Here is a 19447-nt window from a genome sequence, read left to right as displayed (position 1 = left end):
ACTAATGACAGTCTTGGAGTATTTTTGTGTTAGTTGCTAAGTTGTGTACGACTCTTTTGTGATAGCATGGACTGTAACCTGCCAGGCTCCTCTGTCTATGGAGTTCTCCTGGCAAGAATATTGGAGTGGGTAGCTATTTCCTTCTCCAGGGAATTTTCCTGACCCAGGGATAGAACCTGGGTCTTTTGCATCGCAGGCAGGTTCTTTACTGTCTGAGCCACCAGGGACCCTTGGGGGGAAAATGGAGTATTTTTTAAATCTGTAGTATTTTTGGGTCATCTGAATATTTGATTTTACTTTTACATTTATCTATTACACTGTAAAAATTTTATTTCTTTGTAGCTATCTGTGGAAATTAGTGCAGCTGTGACACATTTGAAGTTGCTCCACAAGTTTAGGAAGAAAACCTACAAGGCTATTTTAGAGGAAGAATCTGAGGATTGGTGCCTGCAACTCAGTTTTGTAAAGAAACAGCTGACAATCAATTGCTTATACGCTCAACAAACTCTGCTGCGGTTCTGATGTTTCCATCTATGAGAGCTATAATTAATTTTACATTTCAGTAGTGAGTCCCAATAGAAGAGCTGTTCTGTCCAGCACCATTTGAATTCCAGCCTGCCAGAATGAGCTTTGTGGAGTTATATGTCTCTCTGGGAGGGAACAGTGGCTCCATTCAGAGGAATGGGGGTGAACCCTGGGGTCCAGATGCTACCAGTGAATGGAAGGGACACAAACTTGCGGAGAAGAGTCAGGTCATATTTCCTCGGTTCCAGGACCCCATTCCACAAAGAGAAAAGTTTCAGAATGCAGCCCTGTGCACTGAGTCCCTTGTACCTTCAGATTTCACTCGAGGGAACCTGCTTCCTACTGAGGGAGGAGCTACTTAAGTTTCTGAGTTTTTATGTCATATTTTGCTTGCATCGTTCATGGTGGAGTTTAGCCAGGCTTATTCATTCTTTTATTTGGAGGTTTCTCCTGAGGGTTTACTATGTACCAGGCTTTGCGTGAGGGCTTGGATAATCATGGAAAAATAGACAGACACGACCACTGCCTTCGTGGAGCTTCTCTATAACAATGTTTCTCTAAGTGTGGCTCATGGAAGTCCCGCTTCGGAATCCCAGAGGTACTTGGATTGTACCCCAGACTTTAAGAATCAGAATCTCTGAGAGTGAGGCTACAGAGCCTACATTTTGAGTAAGCAACCCACATAATTTTTAACAGGTAAAAGTTGAGAAACCATGGACTAATGAATTATTGTGTTGATATGTGTGGTGTGTGTCTGTGCTTATTGCATCCTCCAGATTACAGGGACCTCAAGACTGAAGCCTTTATATCTCTTTTCATCCTTGTCAGTGGTCGGCCCAGTGCTTTGCTGGGCTTTTTTAGTGGCCCTTTAGTGAGCACCTGTTGAATAAGTATGTGTATCATACTGAATGCATTTTTGCATTTTTCTCTGATAGATGAACATTTAATGAGACTTTTTCATTTGCTGGGATTTTAATAGTCTTCTAAGTATATTATTTATATGTTGGGTTTTAGTGTTTATACTTCAGTGATTTCTAATCTTTTTCTATGTTGGCTTAAGCTGTATTAATGACTAGTTTCATAAGTAATTCTCTAAACAAAAGGGTTTGAGAAGGACATTCACTAAGCCATCACTTTTGCCAAACTCTATTTAATAGGGTTTTAAGTACAACAAATTTAAATGCTTTAAAGTTTGATCTTCCTTTAGTGCAGTCAGATAAGAAATTCATTCATAGTGATTTAAAAAGATACTTTCATTTCAAAGAAATGTGTACTAAAAAGTATGTTTTTCTTTCATGTGGTCTTATAGTAATTCTCTCTAAAAACATAAACAATTTGCCTTAACAATCATTTTTTCTCCTGGTTGGTTGCTAACATAATTTAAATAGGTTTTTTTTTTTAATCTTTAGTTTTTGTTCCTTTTCATATGAAGCACCCAATCCTGCCCTAAGATTTGCAGAATTAGTTTCTGAAATTTTCCCTCCCCTTTACTTCTCCTCCCTATCTCTCCACTCCTGAAAGGGGCAGCTACAAAAATGAATTTTGAGAGGTATCACCCAGAAGTTGCAAAACTGGAAAGTTAAGAGCTAGATACAGGAACCAGACTCCTCACCCATATCAAGGGCATAAAGGCACTAAGAATAGAGTTGGCCAAATTTGTGAAGAATGTTTCCCTATAGAAAGAGCCTGGTGAGAAAGGCTCTGGTGGGATCACGCAGTGAGCTTGGGAAAGCTGGGACACACAATTGCTGAGTGCCTGACTCCTACACTAAAGGGCAAGGTAGCGGTCTGGCTGCTGACAAACGAGTCACGATGCTAGGATTGGCCTCACCCCTGAAGTTGTCAGTACAAAGCACGTATGTTTCTCGTAGCTTGTCATGGAGTCATGCTTGCTCCTGTCCATAGAATCGCCTGGAAGTGAGTGGAAGCCTCTGCAGAGAATAGCTGATGCTATCCCCAATTCCTAGGCATCACGGTAGTGAGATGCATTCACTCAGACAAGGATGCAGGTGAAGGGAGCTCTCCAAAGAGCCCACTAAAAAGGTAATACCTGTCATTAGCACCTGACCCTTCTCAGATCAGCACCAGAAGAATTTCGGTACCCTTTATTTATTTATCTTCCCTCCCTCTGTCCATGTCAGAAATTATAGTCAGCAATCTAAGGGGCGGGAGCAGAGAAACAAAGAATAGCCAGTCATGCCCCTTCCTCAACAACATGCATCTCTCCTCCCTGGAAAGGAGGAGGAGAGAAGATTTAATTATAAATCAACTTGATGTTTTGTCTTGTTGGTCTTGTTTTAATGTAGATTGAGCCATATGAAATTGTTGCTATTAGATCATGTTTTTAACTTTTTATTTTATATTGGAGTATAGCTGATCAACAATGTTGTAACAGTCCCAGGTACACGGCAAAAGGACCCAGTCACACATATACATTTATCCATTCTCCTCAAGCCATTTGATCATTTTGACTTATAAATACAGCAATTTCATGTTGTACAGCCTAAATTAAAATCTAGAGCTTTCTTAAAAAAACAGATATTTTAAAACTAAAAATAAGAAAAGCCATAAGAAAGACATTTATCTTTCCATCCAGTGAGAGTAGAAGAATTTAACCCTAAATAAGTTTTACAGGGATCATGGGCCCCCCAAAATTTACATTCTAATTATACCTTGTGAGTTCCTGTTTGTTATATTAATTACAGTTATTCACTTGATCAAGGTCGAGTATTATGGCCTACTTTCTGCAGTCATAGATTTTTCATGTAGTAATTGCAATTATTGGAAGGTAGTCTCAAAGATATGAACCATTTCTGGAAGTAATTTTCTCCTCCACAAAAAAAAAAAAAAAATGAAGGAAGGGAGGGAGGGAGGAAAATAAATTTTAAAACTTGCGTTAAAGTTTCCATACGACAATTAGTATACATTAAGAAAATGCAATGCAAATGACGAAAACATCAACCCTAAATAGTTACTCAGAATTTCTCCCATGTCTCTGTGTGGTCCCATTAAGACTTTTGCAAACATAGTCAAGGAACTTTTGCAAACCAGATTTTTATCCAAGACAGAGTAAAGGCTATAAAATCACCTTTTAAAAAACCACCTATAAAAACAAACCTGAAGCACTCTGGGCTTGCCATAAAAGATATGATGGTATAAACATCATGGAGGTCTTATTGATCCTCAATACCTAAACATAACATTGCTTTTAATAATAAATGAGAATGATATAAATATGCCATATACAAGTGCATTACCCTAAATAAAACCAGTAAATTGTGAGGCTTGATATAAAAGTGAAATATACTAATGGAACAATGTCTAGATTGTTCCCATCAAGAGTGTAGCATAACATTAAACCAGGCAAAATGAAAGGGGGAAATTAATTAAATTTTAGGAATATTATTTATCTTTCTTTTTACTACACATTTTATGGCCGTTTCCTAGGAGCCTTAAATATGAGGGCTGATGCATTGTTTTGAGGTCTGAGAAGGCTATGTGAGGCGTGCAGCCAAACCCTGGTCTATCAGGTTGTGTCGTGAATGAGGTGACTCTCCTTCTCTAGCCTCCTTGTCTCTGTTGTCCGCTATCTCCATCCATCACTCATCTGAATTACTTTTCCCATGTAAAGTTCAGATCATGACATTTCCGTGGATAAAAATTTCCTATCTCTGTCTGCTGAATAATACCCAAGTCCTCCAGTGAGTTATAAGGCGTTTGTCACCTCCTGCCTGTGCACTCCCTCCTTCTCTTCTTGCCCTGCAGTCACTCCTGCCTTGGCCTCCCCTAAACACATTGCTCTGTGTTCACAGGATTCTCTCTGCCTGGAAAGCCCTTCTCCACCCCAGGCCCCACGTGCTAGATGAACTTCTGAGACTCAATTCAAATATGACTTTCTCTATGGCTATTCCACCCACCCTTGCTAGGAGAAGTCCCTCCCTCTCCACATCCCCACAGCATTTGCACACCGTTAATCAACTGCTCTCATCACTCAGAAGCATCGCTTTTTGTTTCATGATCCCATCTGTCCTGGTGGAATGTGAATTAAACAATGACAATGTTGTGCGTTAATCCTTATATTTATAGAATACAGTTCAGAGTTTGTGTGTTGCCTAGCAAATAGGAAGCAAGTCATTTATGTTGGAAAAATGTAATTTCTGGAATTTTTAAATTTCTCTTTGTGTTAAAAATCATTATTGTAGTGACCACCATCTCTCACTCTCCCACTCAGCTTCATGAAGTCATCGGGCTAGAAGAGACTTGATTGGGGGGACTCTCCCCTGCCAAGACACTGTTCTACATTGTGTTTTTGTTGTTGTTCAGATGCCCAGTCATGTCCAACTTTTTGTGACCCCATGGACTGCAGCATGCCAGGCTACCCTGTCTTCACCATCTCCCAGTGCTTGCTCAAACTCACGTCCATTGAGTCGGTGATACCATCCAACCATCTCACCCTCTGTCATCCCCTTCTCCTCCTGCCTTCAACCTTGCCCAGCATCAGGGTCTTTTCTAATGAGTTGGCTCTTCGCAATGGGTGGCCAAAGTATTGTAACTTCAGCTTCAGCATCAGTCCTTCCAATGAATATTCAGGACTGATTTCCTTTAGGATTGACTGGTATGATCGCCTTGCTGTCCAAGGAACTCTCAAGAGTCTTGTCCAATACCACAGTTCAAAAGCACCAATTCTTCAGCACTCAACTTTCTTTATGGTCCAACTCTCATATTCATACATGACTACTGGAAAAACCATAGCTTTGACTAGATGGACCTTTGTTGCAAAGTAATGTCTCTACTTTTTTAATATGCTGTCTAGGTTGGTCATATCTTTTCTTCCAAGGAGCGAGCATCTTTTAATTTCATGGCTGCAGTTGCCATCTGCAGTGATTTTGGAGCCCAAGAAAATAAAGTCTGTCAATATTTCTGTTGTTTTCCCATCTATTTGCCATGAAGTGATGGGACTGGATGCCATGATCTTTTTGGAATGTTCAGTTTTAAGTCAGCTTTTTATCTCTCCTTTTTCACCTTCATCAAGAGGCTCTTTAGTTCCTCCTCACTTTCTGCTATAAGGGTGGTGTTATCTACATATCTGAGGTTATTGATATTTCTCCCTGCAGTCCTGATTCCAGCTTTGCTTCATCCAGCCCAGCATTTCACATGATGTACTATCCATATAAGTTAAATAAACAGAATGACAATATACAGCCTTGACATACTTCTTTCCCAATTTGGAACCAGTCTGTTGTTCCATGTCTGGTTCTAACTGTTGCTTCTTGATCTGCATACAGGTTTCTCAGGAAGCAGGTAAGGTGGTCTGGTATTCCCATCTCTTTAAGAATTTTCCACAGTTTGTCATGATCCACACAATCAAAGGCTTTTGCACAGTCAATGAAGCAAAAGTAGATGTTTTTCTGGAATTCTCTTGCTTTTTCAGTGATCCAGCGGATGTTGGCAATTTGATCTCTGTTCCTCTGCCTTTTCTAAATCCAGCTTGAATATCTAGGAGTTCTTAGTTCACATACTGTTGAAGCCTGGCTTGGAGAATTTTGAGCATTATTTTGCTAGCATGTGAAATGAGTGCAATTGTGTGATAGTTTGAATATTCTTTGAACTTTGTGTTTTAGGCTTTTCTTTTCAGGTGTTCAACACATGTAGCCCCATTCACCTCTGGTCTCAATTTCTCCCATAGTCTTCCCCCTCTTAACATCTTCTAGCCTCATATTTTTTAGTATGAGTCAATTTCATTGCATCACCTTCCATCAAGCAAGAGACCAACTAAAGACCTATCATATACCAACTTTATTGTGTTTCTGAGAATTCATTTCATTTACCTGTGAGCCAGTCCTGTTCATATGCCTCTCCGTAGAGACAAAGGTTAAGCCCAGATTCAGTTAACATGGCCTCAGAATGGTTTGTGTTGACACTTAACTTGAATCCATACTCTAATTAATTACAGTAGAAGCATGTTGTCAGGCAGGGCTTTTGCTCTGTAGTTTGGTAAAAGAAAACATAAAATGACCAGACCCAAAGACTGAGGACTTATGTAAAGCTGTTGTACATCCTACAAACACACAGAAAACCTTATGGTGCTTCCCTGTCATTATTCTCCTAAAGAGGCCATTGATTGGATATTATTAACTGTTGAATGAAAGCCCAGAAACTAAACTCATGCTGGGCATTACAATTTAGACATGGTGTTATAACTCCAACTTAACATTACAAGGTAATGGTAGAATTCTAAAGGAGGAGATAATTCCATTCCTTCATAACTCCTTGATGTAGTATATATAATAGCTACTTTAAACATTTCTCTTTCTTAAATTCTCTTGTCATTCTTTTGTGACTTTTTTATGAGAAAAAGATCGTAATTTTTCTGATTTCTAACAGCATCATTCCTTCCATATTCCTCACATTCACTTCCCTCCTTGCTCTACTCTTAAAAAAGAAAGGAAGCCATTTGGATAATTCATTTTAATTCAGCAGATATTTATGAAGTATCTTATTGATAAAGTATTATGCTAAGTGTATAGCAATATAAATAACAAACTTTGTCTCTAATCCTGAAAAACTTCCAACTTAAAGTCAAGGCCTATATTTGGAAAACTGCAATGCATGACTGTTTGCTAAGTCGCTTCAGTCGTGTCCAACTCTTTGTGACCCCATGGACTGTAGCCCACAAGGCTCCTCTGTCCATGGAATTTCCCAGGCAAGAATACTGGAATGGGTTGCCGTTTCCTTCTCCAGGGGATCTTCCCAACCCAGGGACTGAACCTGCATCTCTTATGTCTACCTGCATTGGCAGGTGAGTTCTTTACTGCTACCACCACCTGGGAAGCAATCCATGACAATGTGATATAAATATAACAGGTGTGAATGAAGCAGAGCAATGAATTGATCTTTATAAACAGGCAATTCACAATTAGAATAAAATAATATTTTCCAAGCTATGTTGTTTGAGGTGTGGAACATGTTCCACATAAAAAATAAATTCCCTTAACTAAGAATAAAATACATCAGGTCTTCTAATTTGTGATTCACAATGCATGTTTTCATATTAAAGACTCTGAGAGCACTTTCAGAGTAATCCACTTTTCAGTCAGTACAGAGCAATTCAGGAGTAAGGGAAAGCCTTGCTCTTTTGTATTATTCAAAATTTGTGGCCTTTTTTCCTTACAACAAAAGCAGGCAGACAGACAGAGACAGAAAAACTGTTAAACTTTGTTTTAATGATTGCTTTCTGAAAGTGTGTGATTATGGACTTTAAAAAAAATTATACCTAGCAACTTAGAAAGTTAGTATTCCCTGGAAAAGGAGGGTAAGGAGACATCCGTTTGGGGTTTATCTGAAACATGAATGTAAATTTTATGTTGAAGTGGGAGGTTCTAAGTGTTCCTGTTACTCTTGTAGCAGGATTCTCAGCCAGTTGTGTGCCTAGTTTATGCTATACTGTGAATCAGCTTGCAATTGTAACTACTTAATCAAGAAGTTCAAACTATATCTCCCCAGGAGCTAAATGTGTCCCTGACAGTTGTCTCTGAAAAGTAACTGTTCCTCTATTGTTACTCACCCCTCACTTTGTGAGAGTTTATTGCTGGGGCTTCCCTGGCAGTCCAGTGGTTAAAACTTCACCTTCCAAGGCAGGGGGTGTGGGTTTGATCCCTTGATGGGGACCTAAGATCCCACTTACGCAGCCAAAAAAGAACCTCATAGAAAACAGAGCAATGTTGTAACAAATTCAATAAAGACTTTTAAAATGGTTCATATCAAAAATCTTTTCAAAAAAGAGTCTAATTTTACTATCTTCATCGACTTGTCTTATACTGATGCCATAAGCTACTCTTCACATTCTCCCTTAAAGAAAGCCCACAGCTAACCTAGTTGTGCCTTTTAGCTGCCGTCTCTGCCTACTTTTCTTCATTTAGTAAGAATGCCTAGAATCGTTCTATCTTTACTACTCCTCTCCAGTTCTCTGCTTAGCTCCACCCTCTGGGTCTTTGGACCATTCCAATACAATTGGCTGCTTCAAGTCAAATATGATGATTATTGGTTTTTTGTCTTTTTCTCAATCCTGAAATGATTTAAATGTCTTCACTGATCATTCTTGACAGATCTTCCAGGCTCAAGACTGCTTTTTTTTGCTTTCTCCCATTCTACTTTTATAACTAACTGTCTGTTCTTGACCTGGTCAGCTTGTTTAGGAAGCTGGATCCTCCTTCCTGCCTGAGGGCTGACCTGTGAGACAATAAATGTGCTTATGATTCTCTCTTCTATTCATTCCCTCACCATGTGTGTTCATCACTTTTTCTCTTAACATAAGAGAGAATTTCTTAAGAAATTCTTAAGAAGTAAGAATTTCTCTTAAAATTTCTCTTAAAATAAATAAGAATTATTTAATTCTCATATTTATTTGGCTTGGTTACATATGCACCTATACCCATTATGTTAGTACAGATCTGTTTCACCTGCATTAAATTTATAAACTAAGCTGGGACTTAAATCACTCCTTTTAAAGTGAGTCACACAAAGCATTATGTACGTTTAATGATGTGGCTATTTTCCTGTGATGAAAATTAATAAATGGCACCCTTCTCTGAGGAAGACACAGCAGAAACCTTATTCTGATTCCTAAGGAAATAAGAACCCCCGTGTCAGCCAGGGACCTACACTGAATGTCATCTTCCTGAGATGTGAGTTTCCACTGCCCTCTTCTAATTTCCCATGCTTCTTCATATCTCTCTTTTTCTGCTTATCGTTATTTCCCTCCTATCTCAGTTTTCTACTTGCCTATGTGAAGTGGTACACTCATCTAGTAAGAATGCACGAGGGTCAACTGTGAGCAAAGCAAAATAGTGGCCCAGGATAAGAGAATACCAACAGCTATGACGCAGTCCTGCCCTTTACCCCTGCCTGCCCCTTCCGAACTTATAATGTCGTTGAGAGATAAAGCATGTGTACAAAAGCTGAGAAGAATGCCGTGCTCACAGGAGCAGCACAGACAAGTTTGCTTCAGAGTTTGGAGAGAGGGAAGATCACTATGGACTCTATTGGCAACTAGGTGGACAAAGTTGCATAGAAAGTGAAACTTGAATCTTACCAAATGGGTAGGACTTAGCTTAGTTGCAGGGATAAGGAAGGACATTTGGTCTGGGTAGAATCCTGAAGAGGAGGATGAAGAGAGAATGTAGGGCCAGATGGTTGGGTGGCTGAAACTCAGGGCGGGGGAAACTGAATTTTAACCTATAGGCCTAGTGTTTCAAGAAGCAGCTTGAAGTTCTATCTGTTTTCTATTCTAATTAGAATTGCAGTTCTCTTTTAAAGTATATTTCAAAAAAATTTTTTTAAATAAAGTATATTTCAGCATCATTGATGTAGGTAATGAAGAGTTGTTGGAGTTTTTGAATAATGAACGCATGTGATAAAAGCAGACTCTTAACACAGTTTATCTACTATCACTATGTAGAAGGATTTGAAGACAGTGGAAATGGAGGGAAGAAGATCAGCAGTGTAGAGACCATGATTGCCATGGTCCAGGTTCAAGGCAGTCAGTGGTGTCTGGCCTGGGCTGAAGAAAGAATGCAGAAGCATAGATAATAACTGTCTTAGATCCAATCCCCCAGATGCAAACTCTGAGAGCAGGAGTCAAGTGATAGCAGTTTACAACGGGAGTGCTTCCAAAAGAAAATAGGAAGGGATTTGGGGGAGCAAAACAGAGCAGCCAGGGAGGGCAAGCAAGCGTGTGGCTTCAGGTGAAGTTGAGGCCTCAGCTGCGTCTGGAAGGGGCTCCAGGTTAAGTCAAGGGGCCCATCCTGCCTTGCCTGTACTCAGGCCTTGCCTATGGAGCAGGGCAAGGGATGAGGAGGGAGAAAACTCCAGACACTGCTGACTCTTGGAACCTTTGGGGCAAAGCAGCTCTAGCAGTCCAAGGACAGTCATCTGATGAAAGTCTCGGGTTCAGCTGTGAGAAGCAAAGCGTACACAAAGGGTGAGGGAATGAGCCGTTACGAGTTCTCTTATATCCCAACATTTACAAAAGAATGAGCTTATAAAAGTGAGATATATGTTAAGTAGACAGAGAGATCCATAGATAGATATGATAGATATAAGACATAAAACATTGATATCTGACTTACCAAGATGTTATATTTTCCCAATTTTCCCCAATAATCCAATAGTTCATAGTATGTTCTCTAAGATATGAAAAGTGTGTTGTAAATGTAAAGTGTTACATCATAAAGCAGCCTTATTTAGTTGGCATGACTTCCTTCTCTTCTCATGTGAACTCCTCCCCATGTGTAAAGGAGATGCTGTCTTTTTCCTGAGGAGTTAGCACCTTATCACCAGAATTTGCCTGAAGGGAGCACACTCACTATTAAAAAGTACTAGGATGGTTGGGCAGTGCTGTGTGCAACCTCATTTGAGATTCATGAGCAAAACTTTAAAGAGAAACCAGTCTACGAGGCATGTGGTTTTTGTCTAACAGCATTCAGTATCACAGGATCACTCACAGAGAAGGAGATATTTGGACTTAACCACAGTTGGAAGTTAGCCAAATTAGTTAATGCAGGGGAAAAAAAGTTTAAAGGAGATAAATGTTTGCAAGTAAATGATTATGGTGATGGATCATGGAATCTAGGTTGGATAAAAAATAAAAAGTAACATATATGAATTAATTGGAAGTCTTAATGTGGTCAAGGAATTGATGAATTAGATATACTAGGTAAATGAGCCAAAGTTAATGGTCAGAGAGAAGAACACTTGACATTGAGATTGAGGTGCTGCAATTTTTCCAGATGACAAGGTCAAGGAGAAGACCTTGGAAGCAGATGACATAGGTGAGCTAGAGGAAAAGATTACTAAAGCCAAGGAAGTCAAAGAAATAAGAGACTAGGGTGTTTGATAGAGTCATCCAAGTAGTAAAATATCTAAGAATAATAACAGGAGTGACAGTTTTCCAAGTTCTTTAGTCTCCTGCTTAATCAATCGAAACAAAGAGAAATAAAAACAAAACCAACTCTGAAAGACACCCTGAATGGATGAGCAATTAACTTCTGCAGCAACACAGCACTGCCCAACGGAATCCTAGTACTTTTCAATAACTTCTGTTCACCATGGGACCATAAATTAGGCACAATGATTATATATAAATAACAAAGTAATTTTACTTTTATTTACACTGAGCATTGATACACACAAAGACAATGGCAAACCTACATGGTTTCCCTTAATAATTATTCAGTATCTCCCTGGATTCCTGGTTAAAAGCTGTTAGGGTCATTGGGAAAGTAATTTAAAAGCTACTCAAAGGCTGGTGGCTCAGTGGTAAAGAACCCACCTGCCAATATAGGAGACGTGGGTTCCATCGCTGATCCAGGAAGACTCCACATAGAGCAGAGCAACTAGGCCTGTGTTCCACAACTGTTGAGCCTGTGCCCTGGAGCCTGGGAGCTGCAGCTACTGAAGCCCACGCACCCTAGAGCCTGTGCTCCTCAAAGGAGAAGTCACCACTATGAAAAGCCCGCACACCACAATGAAGAGTAACCCCTGCCTATCACAACTAGAGAAAAGCCCTTGCAGCAACGAAGACCCAAGACAGTCAAAAAACATTTTTTTTTTAATTATTTAAAGAAAAAAACAGTCCTTTGGGTAAAGAATTCTCTGAGTCCCTAATTTGTGGGTAGGAAGGTTAAACAAAGTAACTTCAGGCACAGTTCTTGATATAGGTTAGTTTATTGGTTCACACCAACCTTCAAAGGAGGGTGCAGAAAAAGGATTAAGAAAATGGGCAAGGGGAAGTGAATCAGTTGCACTTAACCTTCAAAGTCTTTTTACTTCACGGTGGCTTTGCAGTTAGCTGCTTGCATTACCCACCTGTGGGAAAGAAAGAATGAAAGGAGTATGGCAGTAAGAGAGAGAGAAGACAGAACAAGAGAGGGAAGGGCTAATTTAGGAGCCATGAAGCTATAGCTGAGCTACAGGAAGCACATATGTGTCCTTGCCAAAAATATCCCTGATCATTCGTCCAACTTCATCTTGCTCCCCTCTTTCCTCCTAGCTTGGCCCAGACTCTATTTGACTGTATTTCTGTTCTCAGAGCACCTACCTCTTTGCCATCTCAGTTTCTTCCCAGGCCCAGTCCTTTAGTGTGGACCCCATCCACCCTCACACTTGCCATCCAGGATGGGCCTCCACCCTCCTAGCACGTATCTTTTAAGTCTCAAATATCTCTTCTGAAAGGGCTTCCCTGAGCACCCATTTTAAATTACATTTCTAGGTTATACTTGCCAGTAATAGCTTTTCTGTTAGTATAGCCTTTTTCACAGTTTGCAGTTGACCCTGTGTTTGAATAATTCTTGTGTTTACTCTCTCTCTCTCCCTCTAGTTTAGAAGCTCCATGAAGGCAGAGACCATGTCAGTTTCATGTTCTATCCCAAAGCCTACCAGAGTCATTCAGTAAACACTGTTGAAGAGAGAAACCAATCATTTGAGAGGTTTAATAAAGCACTCTCATTTGTGTCCTTTGGGATATGAATATTCACAAATGGCAATGATTATTGCTGTCAAAGTAGGATTTGTGTACTGGTAGAGCTTTAAACCCTTTGGAAAGACCAACTTGTATTATTATATCTGATCCATGTGTTTAAACTGAAGACAATTAAAGAAGAAGTCTGCTAGATGGATAAACACAGTGACTTGGTGTTTCAGGTTGGAATTGTACAGTATGGAGAAAATGTAACTCATGAGTTCAACCTCAATAAGTACTCATCAACAGAAGAGGTGCTTGTTGCAGCAAAAGGAATAGTCCAGAGAGGCGGCCGGCAGACCATGACAGCCCTTGGAATAGACACAGCAAGGTATGTGTGTTCAGACGCTCAGTTGTGTCCAAATATTTGCTGACTGTAGCCTGCCAGGCTCCTCTGTCTGTGGGATTCTCCAGGCAAGAATACTGGAATGGGGTGCCATTTCCTCCTCCAGGGGATCTTCCCAACCAGATTTCAGGGATTGAACCCTAGTCTTTTAGGTCTCCTCCATTGCAGGTGGATTCTTTACCACTAGCACCACCTGGAAAGCCCACAGCAAGGTATATAGATTAAAAAATAATAATAATAAGCCAAGGTAAAAGACTGTGCAACAGTAACTGCTTACAGTCTAGTGCTTTGGAGTATTAACTGAACAGTTATTATTACCTTAGTAATATTTAAAGCCACCTTGTTGAAATCAGATTCAACTGATTAGCTAATAATTATAGGATCAAATTTTCTATATTACAGTCTCACCATTCTTATCTTTCCTTTTATTCCAAGATTTTGATTGATGCAGAACCAGTCAAAAAAGTCATGTGGTCTACAGCATCATGTTCTTGGGTACTGAGACATAATATTAGATAATATCTTTTCCCTTTATTCTCTGTTTTCAGCTTCTAATAATCTTGGTATAAAAAATGGATTAAATTAGTCCACTTCTAGTCAGTATATGTGTATACCATAATATGTCTATAATTTTACAGCATTTCACAGATTTAAATTTACAGATGTAGGGTTGTTGAAGCTCTCAAATAAGAGTTTTTAAGAAGGCAAATTAAACATCTTATTTGAAATCATTTTCAGTGAAAAGTTTGAGAAGAGGAAAGGATTTCATTTTTGATACCCTCTCTTTCTCTTCCTTACTTTCCCCAAATTCCCTCTAATTCACATTCCTCCTTTCCTCCCTTCTGTAGTTTCCTCCATGGAGTGCACATAATCCACTCTGGCTGAATTGCATTCTACAAAGATCTACAGAACTATCCTTTCCTTACAGTGTAGGGCATCCTCTTTTCTGTATTTTTCCTGATCCCACTCAGCTCTTTTGCTTATTTCTCCCCCTTAATCACCATGAAAGCTTCTGAACAAAGACTGAATAGTACCAAAATCATAGGAAATCTAATAAGCAGTATGACTAATGTTAAGTAAGGATCCTTCTCTTAAGAGCCTTCAACTTCTGGACTCTCACCTGACTCTGAAAAGCCCATCCTCTCATTCCAGTTAAGATCCATGTTCTAAGAGGGCTAAAATGGTTAATATGGATACTCCAAAGAGTGGATTGGATCTTCAAAAATTTTAAATTTCATGTTCTGCTTCAGACTCATAAATGTTAGAAAAGCATGTGGTTATAGTTAATATGGGGCCCGTGAGAAAAATAACCACAAACAGATGGGGTAATTTTACATTTACCTGCCCATAGGATCACCAGTTTGCATGCACAGAAGTGCACGTGTTTAGGTGTGCTGAGTGCACTTTCTTAAATAATTGACTAAATGTGACTGTACATTCAACGTAAATCAACGTGTTCTTTGAAACTCTGAGCCTGTAGGGAGCTGTGTCCTCCAAAGGCAACCACTTAAGAATGAATATTCATCTTTGAAAACTAACTGACGAAATATTCTGACTGCCTTGCTCCTGCATAAATACCACTCTAAATACCATGTCCCTATATGGCTTTTGCCTCTGTGTTTTCACAGAAGGTCTAGCTGTGGGGCATAGAGTTTATTGAGTTTTGTATATAAATAAAACTCCGTAATGACATTGCTAAGTACTCTTCTTATACATTAGTTTTGCATGTCTAATTATTCTTTATTCCTTTCAGGCAGGATCAGTTCAAACACTATTTCTAAATATTTAGAATCCTTACTTCCATTTTCAGTGTTTCCTAGTTAAACATATTTTTATGTCCCCTTATCCCTACCCCTGATGCTGAAGCTGAAACTCCAATACTTTGGCCATCTCATGTGAAGAGTTGACTCATTGGAAAAGACCCTGATGCTGGGAGGGGTTGGGGGCAGGAGGAGAAGGGGACGACAGAGGATGAGATGGCTGGATAGCATCACCGACTTGATGGACATGAGTTTGAGTAAACTCCAGAAGTTGGTGATGGACAGGGAGGCCTGGCGTGCTGCGATTCATGGGGTCACAAAGAGTCAGACACGACTGAGCAACTGAACTGAACTGAACTGAACTGATCCCGACCCCCAAATTGTCTTTCTTTTCGTTGTTTCACATTATTTACTCATAAAGCCTGGATTCTCCTGTCCCATAGAAAGGGATTCTCCTGGGGTGTATTAACGTATAAAGCCATGCAGACTGGTCAATGCTTACTTTAAAGAAAGCATAATGGATAGTGGTAAATGGGGGTCAAACATAATTTGCAGGAAACATCTGAAACATAAAGGGTATACACATGAGCTCTGCCAATGCTACCCATAGAAAGCCAGTCCTGGTTTCAGAGCTACCAGATTTTCTTTAAGGAACGTCTTTTAATCATCACCTTCAGCTGATGTTCATTCAGTTATGGCCTTGATCTTCAAGAGAGTCAGGAAATTTTGGCAGTCTTCTAAGATAATGGTCCCCAGCCTTTTCAGCACCAGGGACTGGTTTTGTGGAAAACAATTTTTCCACAGACTGGGCAGGAGGAGGATGGTTTCAGGATCACTCAAGTGCATTACATTTATTGTGCACCTTATTTCTGTTATTATTATATCAGCTCCACCTCATATCATCAGGTATTAGATCCTGGAGGCTGGGGACACCTACTGAAAGGAATCAGAATTATAAAGAGGATTGATATCTCATCATATCCATGTCCAGATTTCATTTAAAGGCTAGACTTCTATTTTTCACCTTTGTAGATAGAAATAAGTAAAAAATCTGTTTGTCTGGTATAGAGGGCAAAGATACACAGTTCCCCAGTGGTCAGTATTTAAAAAAAAAAAAACAACTTCTTTTTCTCTTTTGAAAATTGTAGGAAAAATTGAAAATTAAAAAAAATAGTACCACAAAATCCTATGTACACATCAAACAAAATCAACAGTTCTTAACATCTTGTCATATTTGCTGTAAGTCCTTTTAAAGGGAAAGTAAGCACAGATGAAATTGTGTTGCTCACATCACTAGAATCCTCTCTCCCTCCTCACACAATATCTGCTACTGTGCATTTACTGTATATCTACAGTAGAACTAATGTTTACCATGGCAAACCATTGGGAGGTTAAAATGAGAGGTGTTTCTTTGGTGTATTCCAAACTGCAGCTGTTTGTCCTCATGACCAAAGTAAAATATTTATCTTTCTGTTGTTTTCTTATTTTCTTTTGACCAAAGTGAAATATTTAAATAGACTATTCAGTACAATGATTGGTACATTTTATACCAAAATCTAAAAAAGTATTATATGAAATCCATTCATTGTTTTAGTCCTAAGTAAAGTGTACTCGTGCAAGACTCCAGAGGAGAATGCGAAGTGAGGAAAAGAAAGTAATAAAGGGAAAGTGTTCCTCTGTGTGTGCGTGTATGTGTGTGTGTGTGTGTGTGCATGCAGAAGATACAAAACAAACAAAAATTGTCAGTTTCCCCTATCTTCCATCACTTGCCATAAATACTTGTTGAATTAAATCAAAATTCCTTTTTTGAAGTTAACTGATAGCATGTTTCCTTTGTCTCCAGACCACCTCCTCCTACCTCATCCCTAGCAGCCTTTGTCCTAAAACTTAATTCAGGCCAAACCTTTCATAGCTAGCCAAACCCTCCTTGCCCCATGAACCCAGCTCTGCCACTGACTCAGACCACTGCCATCTGCAGTCTAATTCCTATGTCTAAATTTTAGCCCATATCCAAGCGCACTCTCAAGCACTCATAGCCGTGCCCATACTGCATTTTCTCCCACACCCACTCTGTAGCTCAGAAGATGGCCACACTCTTCTGTGAATGTCAGAGCAGGTGTGGGAAGTAAGAGCTAAAGCAAAAGCTTCTGCCAAAAGCAGACAGAAAGAGGCCTGTCAAGTGAGACAAGGAGTGTTTACAGAGAAAGGTGGGGCTGGGAGAGTATTTAAAATCTGACCTTCTCTAAACCTGCTGTATGCTCCAGTCAACACCTTCCCTTTGAAATTTCCAAAGAATGAAAGACTGCTGCCTTTTGGATAAACAAAATATCCCACAAGGGATAAATGGTGATTAGCAAAATGGTAACCTCTCCATCATCTGGAATAAATCTTAAACTATTACAAACAGTGAACATCATGGCTCCCGGCTTGAACAATGGGAGTCAATGTTAATGGGCTCCCTGGAGCTGGTAGTGTTTTCATTTTGTTGATCACCTTGCCTAAACTTGGGCTGATGTTTGAATTGCTCCTCTTTTGTCTGTGATTATTTCAGGAAAGAGGCTTTCACTGAAGCCCGGGGTGCCCGAAGAGGGGTTAAAAAAGTCATGGTAATTGTGACGGATGGAGAGTCCCATGACAACCACCGGCTGAGTAAGGTCATCCAGGACTGTGAGGATGAAAGCATTCAGCGGTTTTCCATAGCTGTAAGTACGGGGCTAGAGATGGCTTTCGGGGTCTGGTGTGTGCATATTGTGATTATTTTATGAGAGTTACGCAAACAAGGTTGAAAAACAGAAGCGTCTCCATTTGGAAGTGAACTCTGTGGGGGCAGGATTAGGTCTTGCCCCTTTTGTGTCTTCAACATAGTGTCAGGCAACTGGAGACTCAGCAAACAATCACTACAAGAAAGGAAGGGAGAAAATGAGGAAAGGCTGAGGAGGAAGAAGGGAGAAAATGCATAAGAAGCAGCAAGGGAGGGAGAGAGAAAGAAAGGGACAGAAATAGGGAAGGGGAAAAGAGGAAGAGAAAGGGGGAAAAGATGGAGGGATGGAGGAAGAAGAACATATGCCTTCAGCCTCAGGGGAGGGAGGTTTCTTAAATTGATTTTTTTTTTAATAGAGAATGAAAGATTTCAGAACTCTAAAAGTTCAACCAAAATTGCTTTTCAACAAAATCCTTTTTATTTATAGTTCATTCAGTTCAGTGGCTCAGTCATGTCCAACTCTTTGTGACCCCATGGACGGCAGCATGCCAGGCTTTCCTGTCCATCACCAACTTCCAGTAACAGCAGCTATTACCCACAATTTGTTTATCAGAATTTAGTCAGTGATATTTCCCTTTTTCCTTTCAAACGTGTGAACAGTGAAAGACACCCCATCCAATTGTAGGTAGGGAAGAAAAAGAGATTCATTCTTGATGAAGTCCCAGAACACACAATTGAGTCACTGCTTCCCTGGGGCGAGGTGCCTATTTCTTATTTTATAAACAGGTGATAGGCTATAAATGGTTGCAAAATTTTCTTTTTCATTTGGGGTATAAGATTTTTAAAAAATTAAAACATTCCATTATTTCTCATTCCGCTTGTTGTTACTTCTTTAAGTTATCATTTGCCAATTATTATTCAGTCCATCATTATCTCTCCTGCTACTACAGCTATTTTGATCTTTTCCAGGGTTGAGGATAATTCCTCATGGCCCAGCCTTCACTCAGAGATACTGTCCACAAGTAGAGACTATGCCTGGTCTCCTTAGTATGCAAAGCCAGCACCTGCCCACTTTGTCCCACACAACCGGGTACCAAAGATGCCATCATTTGTTCAGTTTCCTCCCAGAAAATAGCATATAGTCTAGCATTGCAGATACCATAGATGCAGGTCATGAACTGAATTAATCAGCAGCAGCATTAACAACATTGGGAAAACTTCAGTGGAATTAAAGTATCTATCATTTCATTGTTTCTTAATTTTAAGTGAATCTTATATCACTCTTACATTGTACCTGGCTCCATATTCAGTTTTTATTGCCCATAAATCTGTTTCCTTTTGTTGGATCCTTGGTTGATAATTCACATTTTGCCTCTTATCTGGTCAAAAAGAGGTCTCATGATTGCATTAACCTTCCTGGAGAACCATAAAATCATGAGTCCCTTCCCCATTTTAATCAATGAATTAGTGTCAAATTGCTCTTTGAAATGGTATAAACAAAAAGTGTAGGAAATTTTCACTTTAGCAACAGTTATTTGTTATTTTCCCAATTCATATATCTTCTAAGTGAACCTAATATGTATTTTTTAATTTATACC

The 19447-nt window shown here is 39.6% G+C and overlaps 1 protein-coding gene across 2 annotated transcripts in view; it reads left to right on the top strand.

The window, feature by feature from the left end:
* ITGA1 (integrin subunit alpha 1) overlaps window positions 1-19447 on the top strand; it is a 163124-nt gene that overhangs the window by 75330 nt on the left and 68347 nt on the right. For both annotated transcript variants that reach the window (XM_043887636.1, XM_043887637.1), the window contains exons 7-8: window positions 13225-13373; window positions 17700-17850. In XM_043887636.1, coding sequence (XP_043743571.1) covers window positions 13225-13373; window positions 17700-17850 — 300 coding nt within the window. The remainder of the gene's footprint in view (window positions 1-13224; window positions 13374-17699; window positions 17851-19447) is intronic.

Source organism: Cervus elaphus, chromosome 25, assembly GCF_910594005.1.
Source record: "Cervus elaphus chromosome 25, mCerEla1.1, whole genome shotgun sequence".
Lineage (NCBI taxonomy): Eukaryota > Metazoa > Chordata > Mammalia > Artiodactyla > Cervidae > Cervus > Cervus elaphus.
Note: the sequence above shows the minus strand (reverse complement) of the source record. Positions and strands in the feature narration are given on the sequence as shown.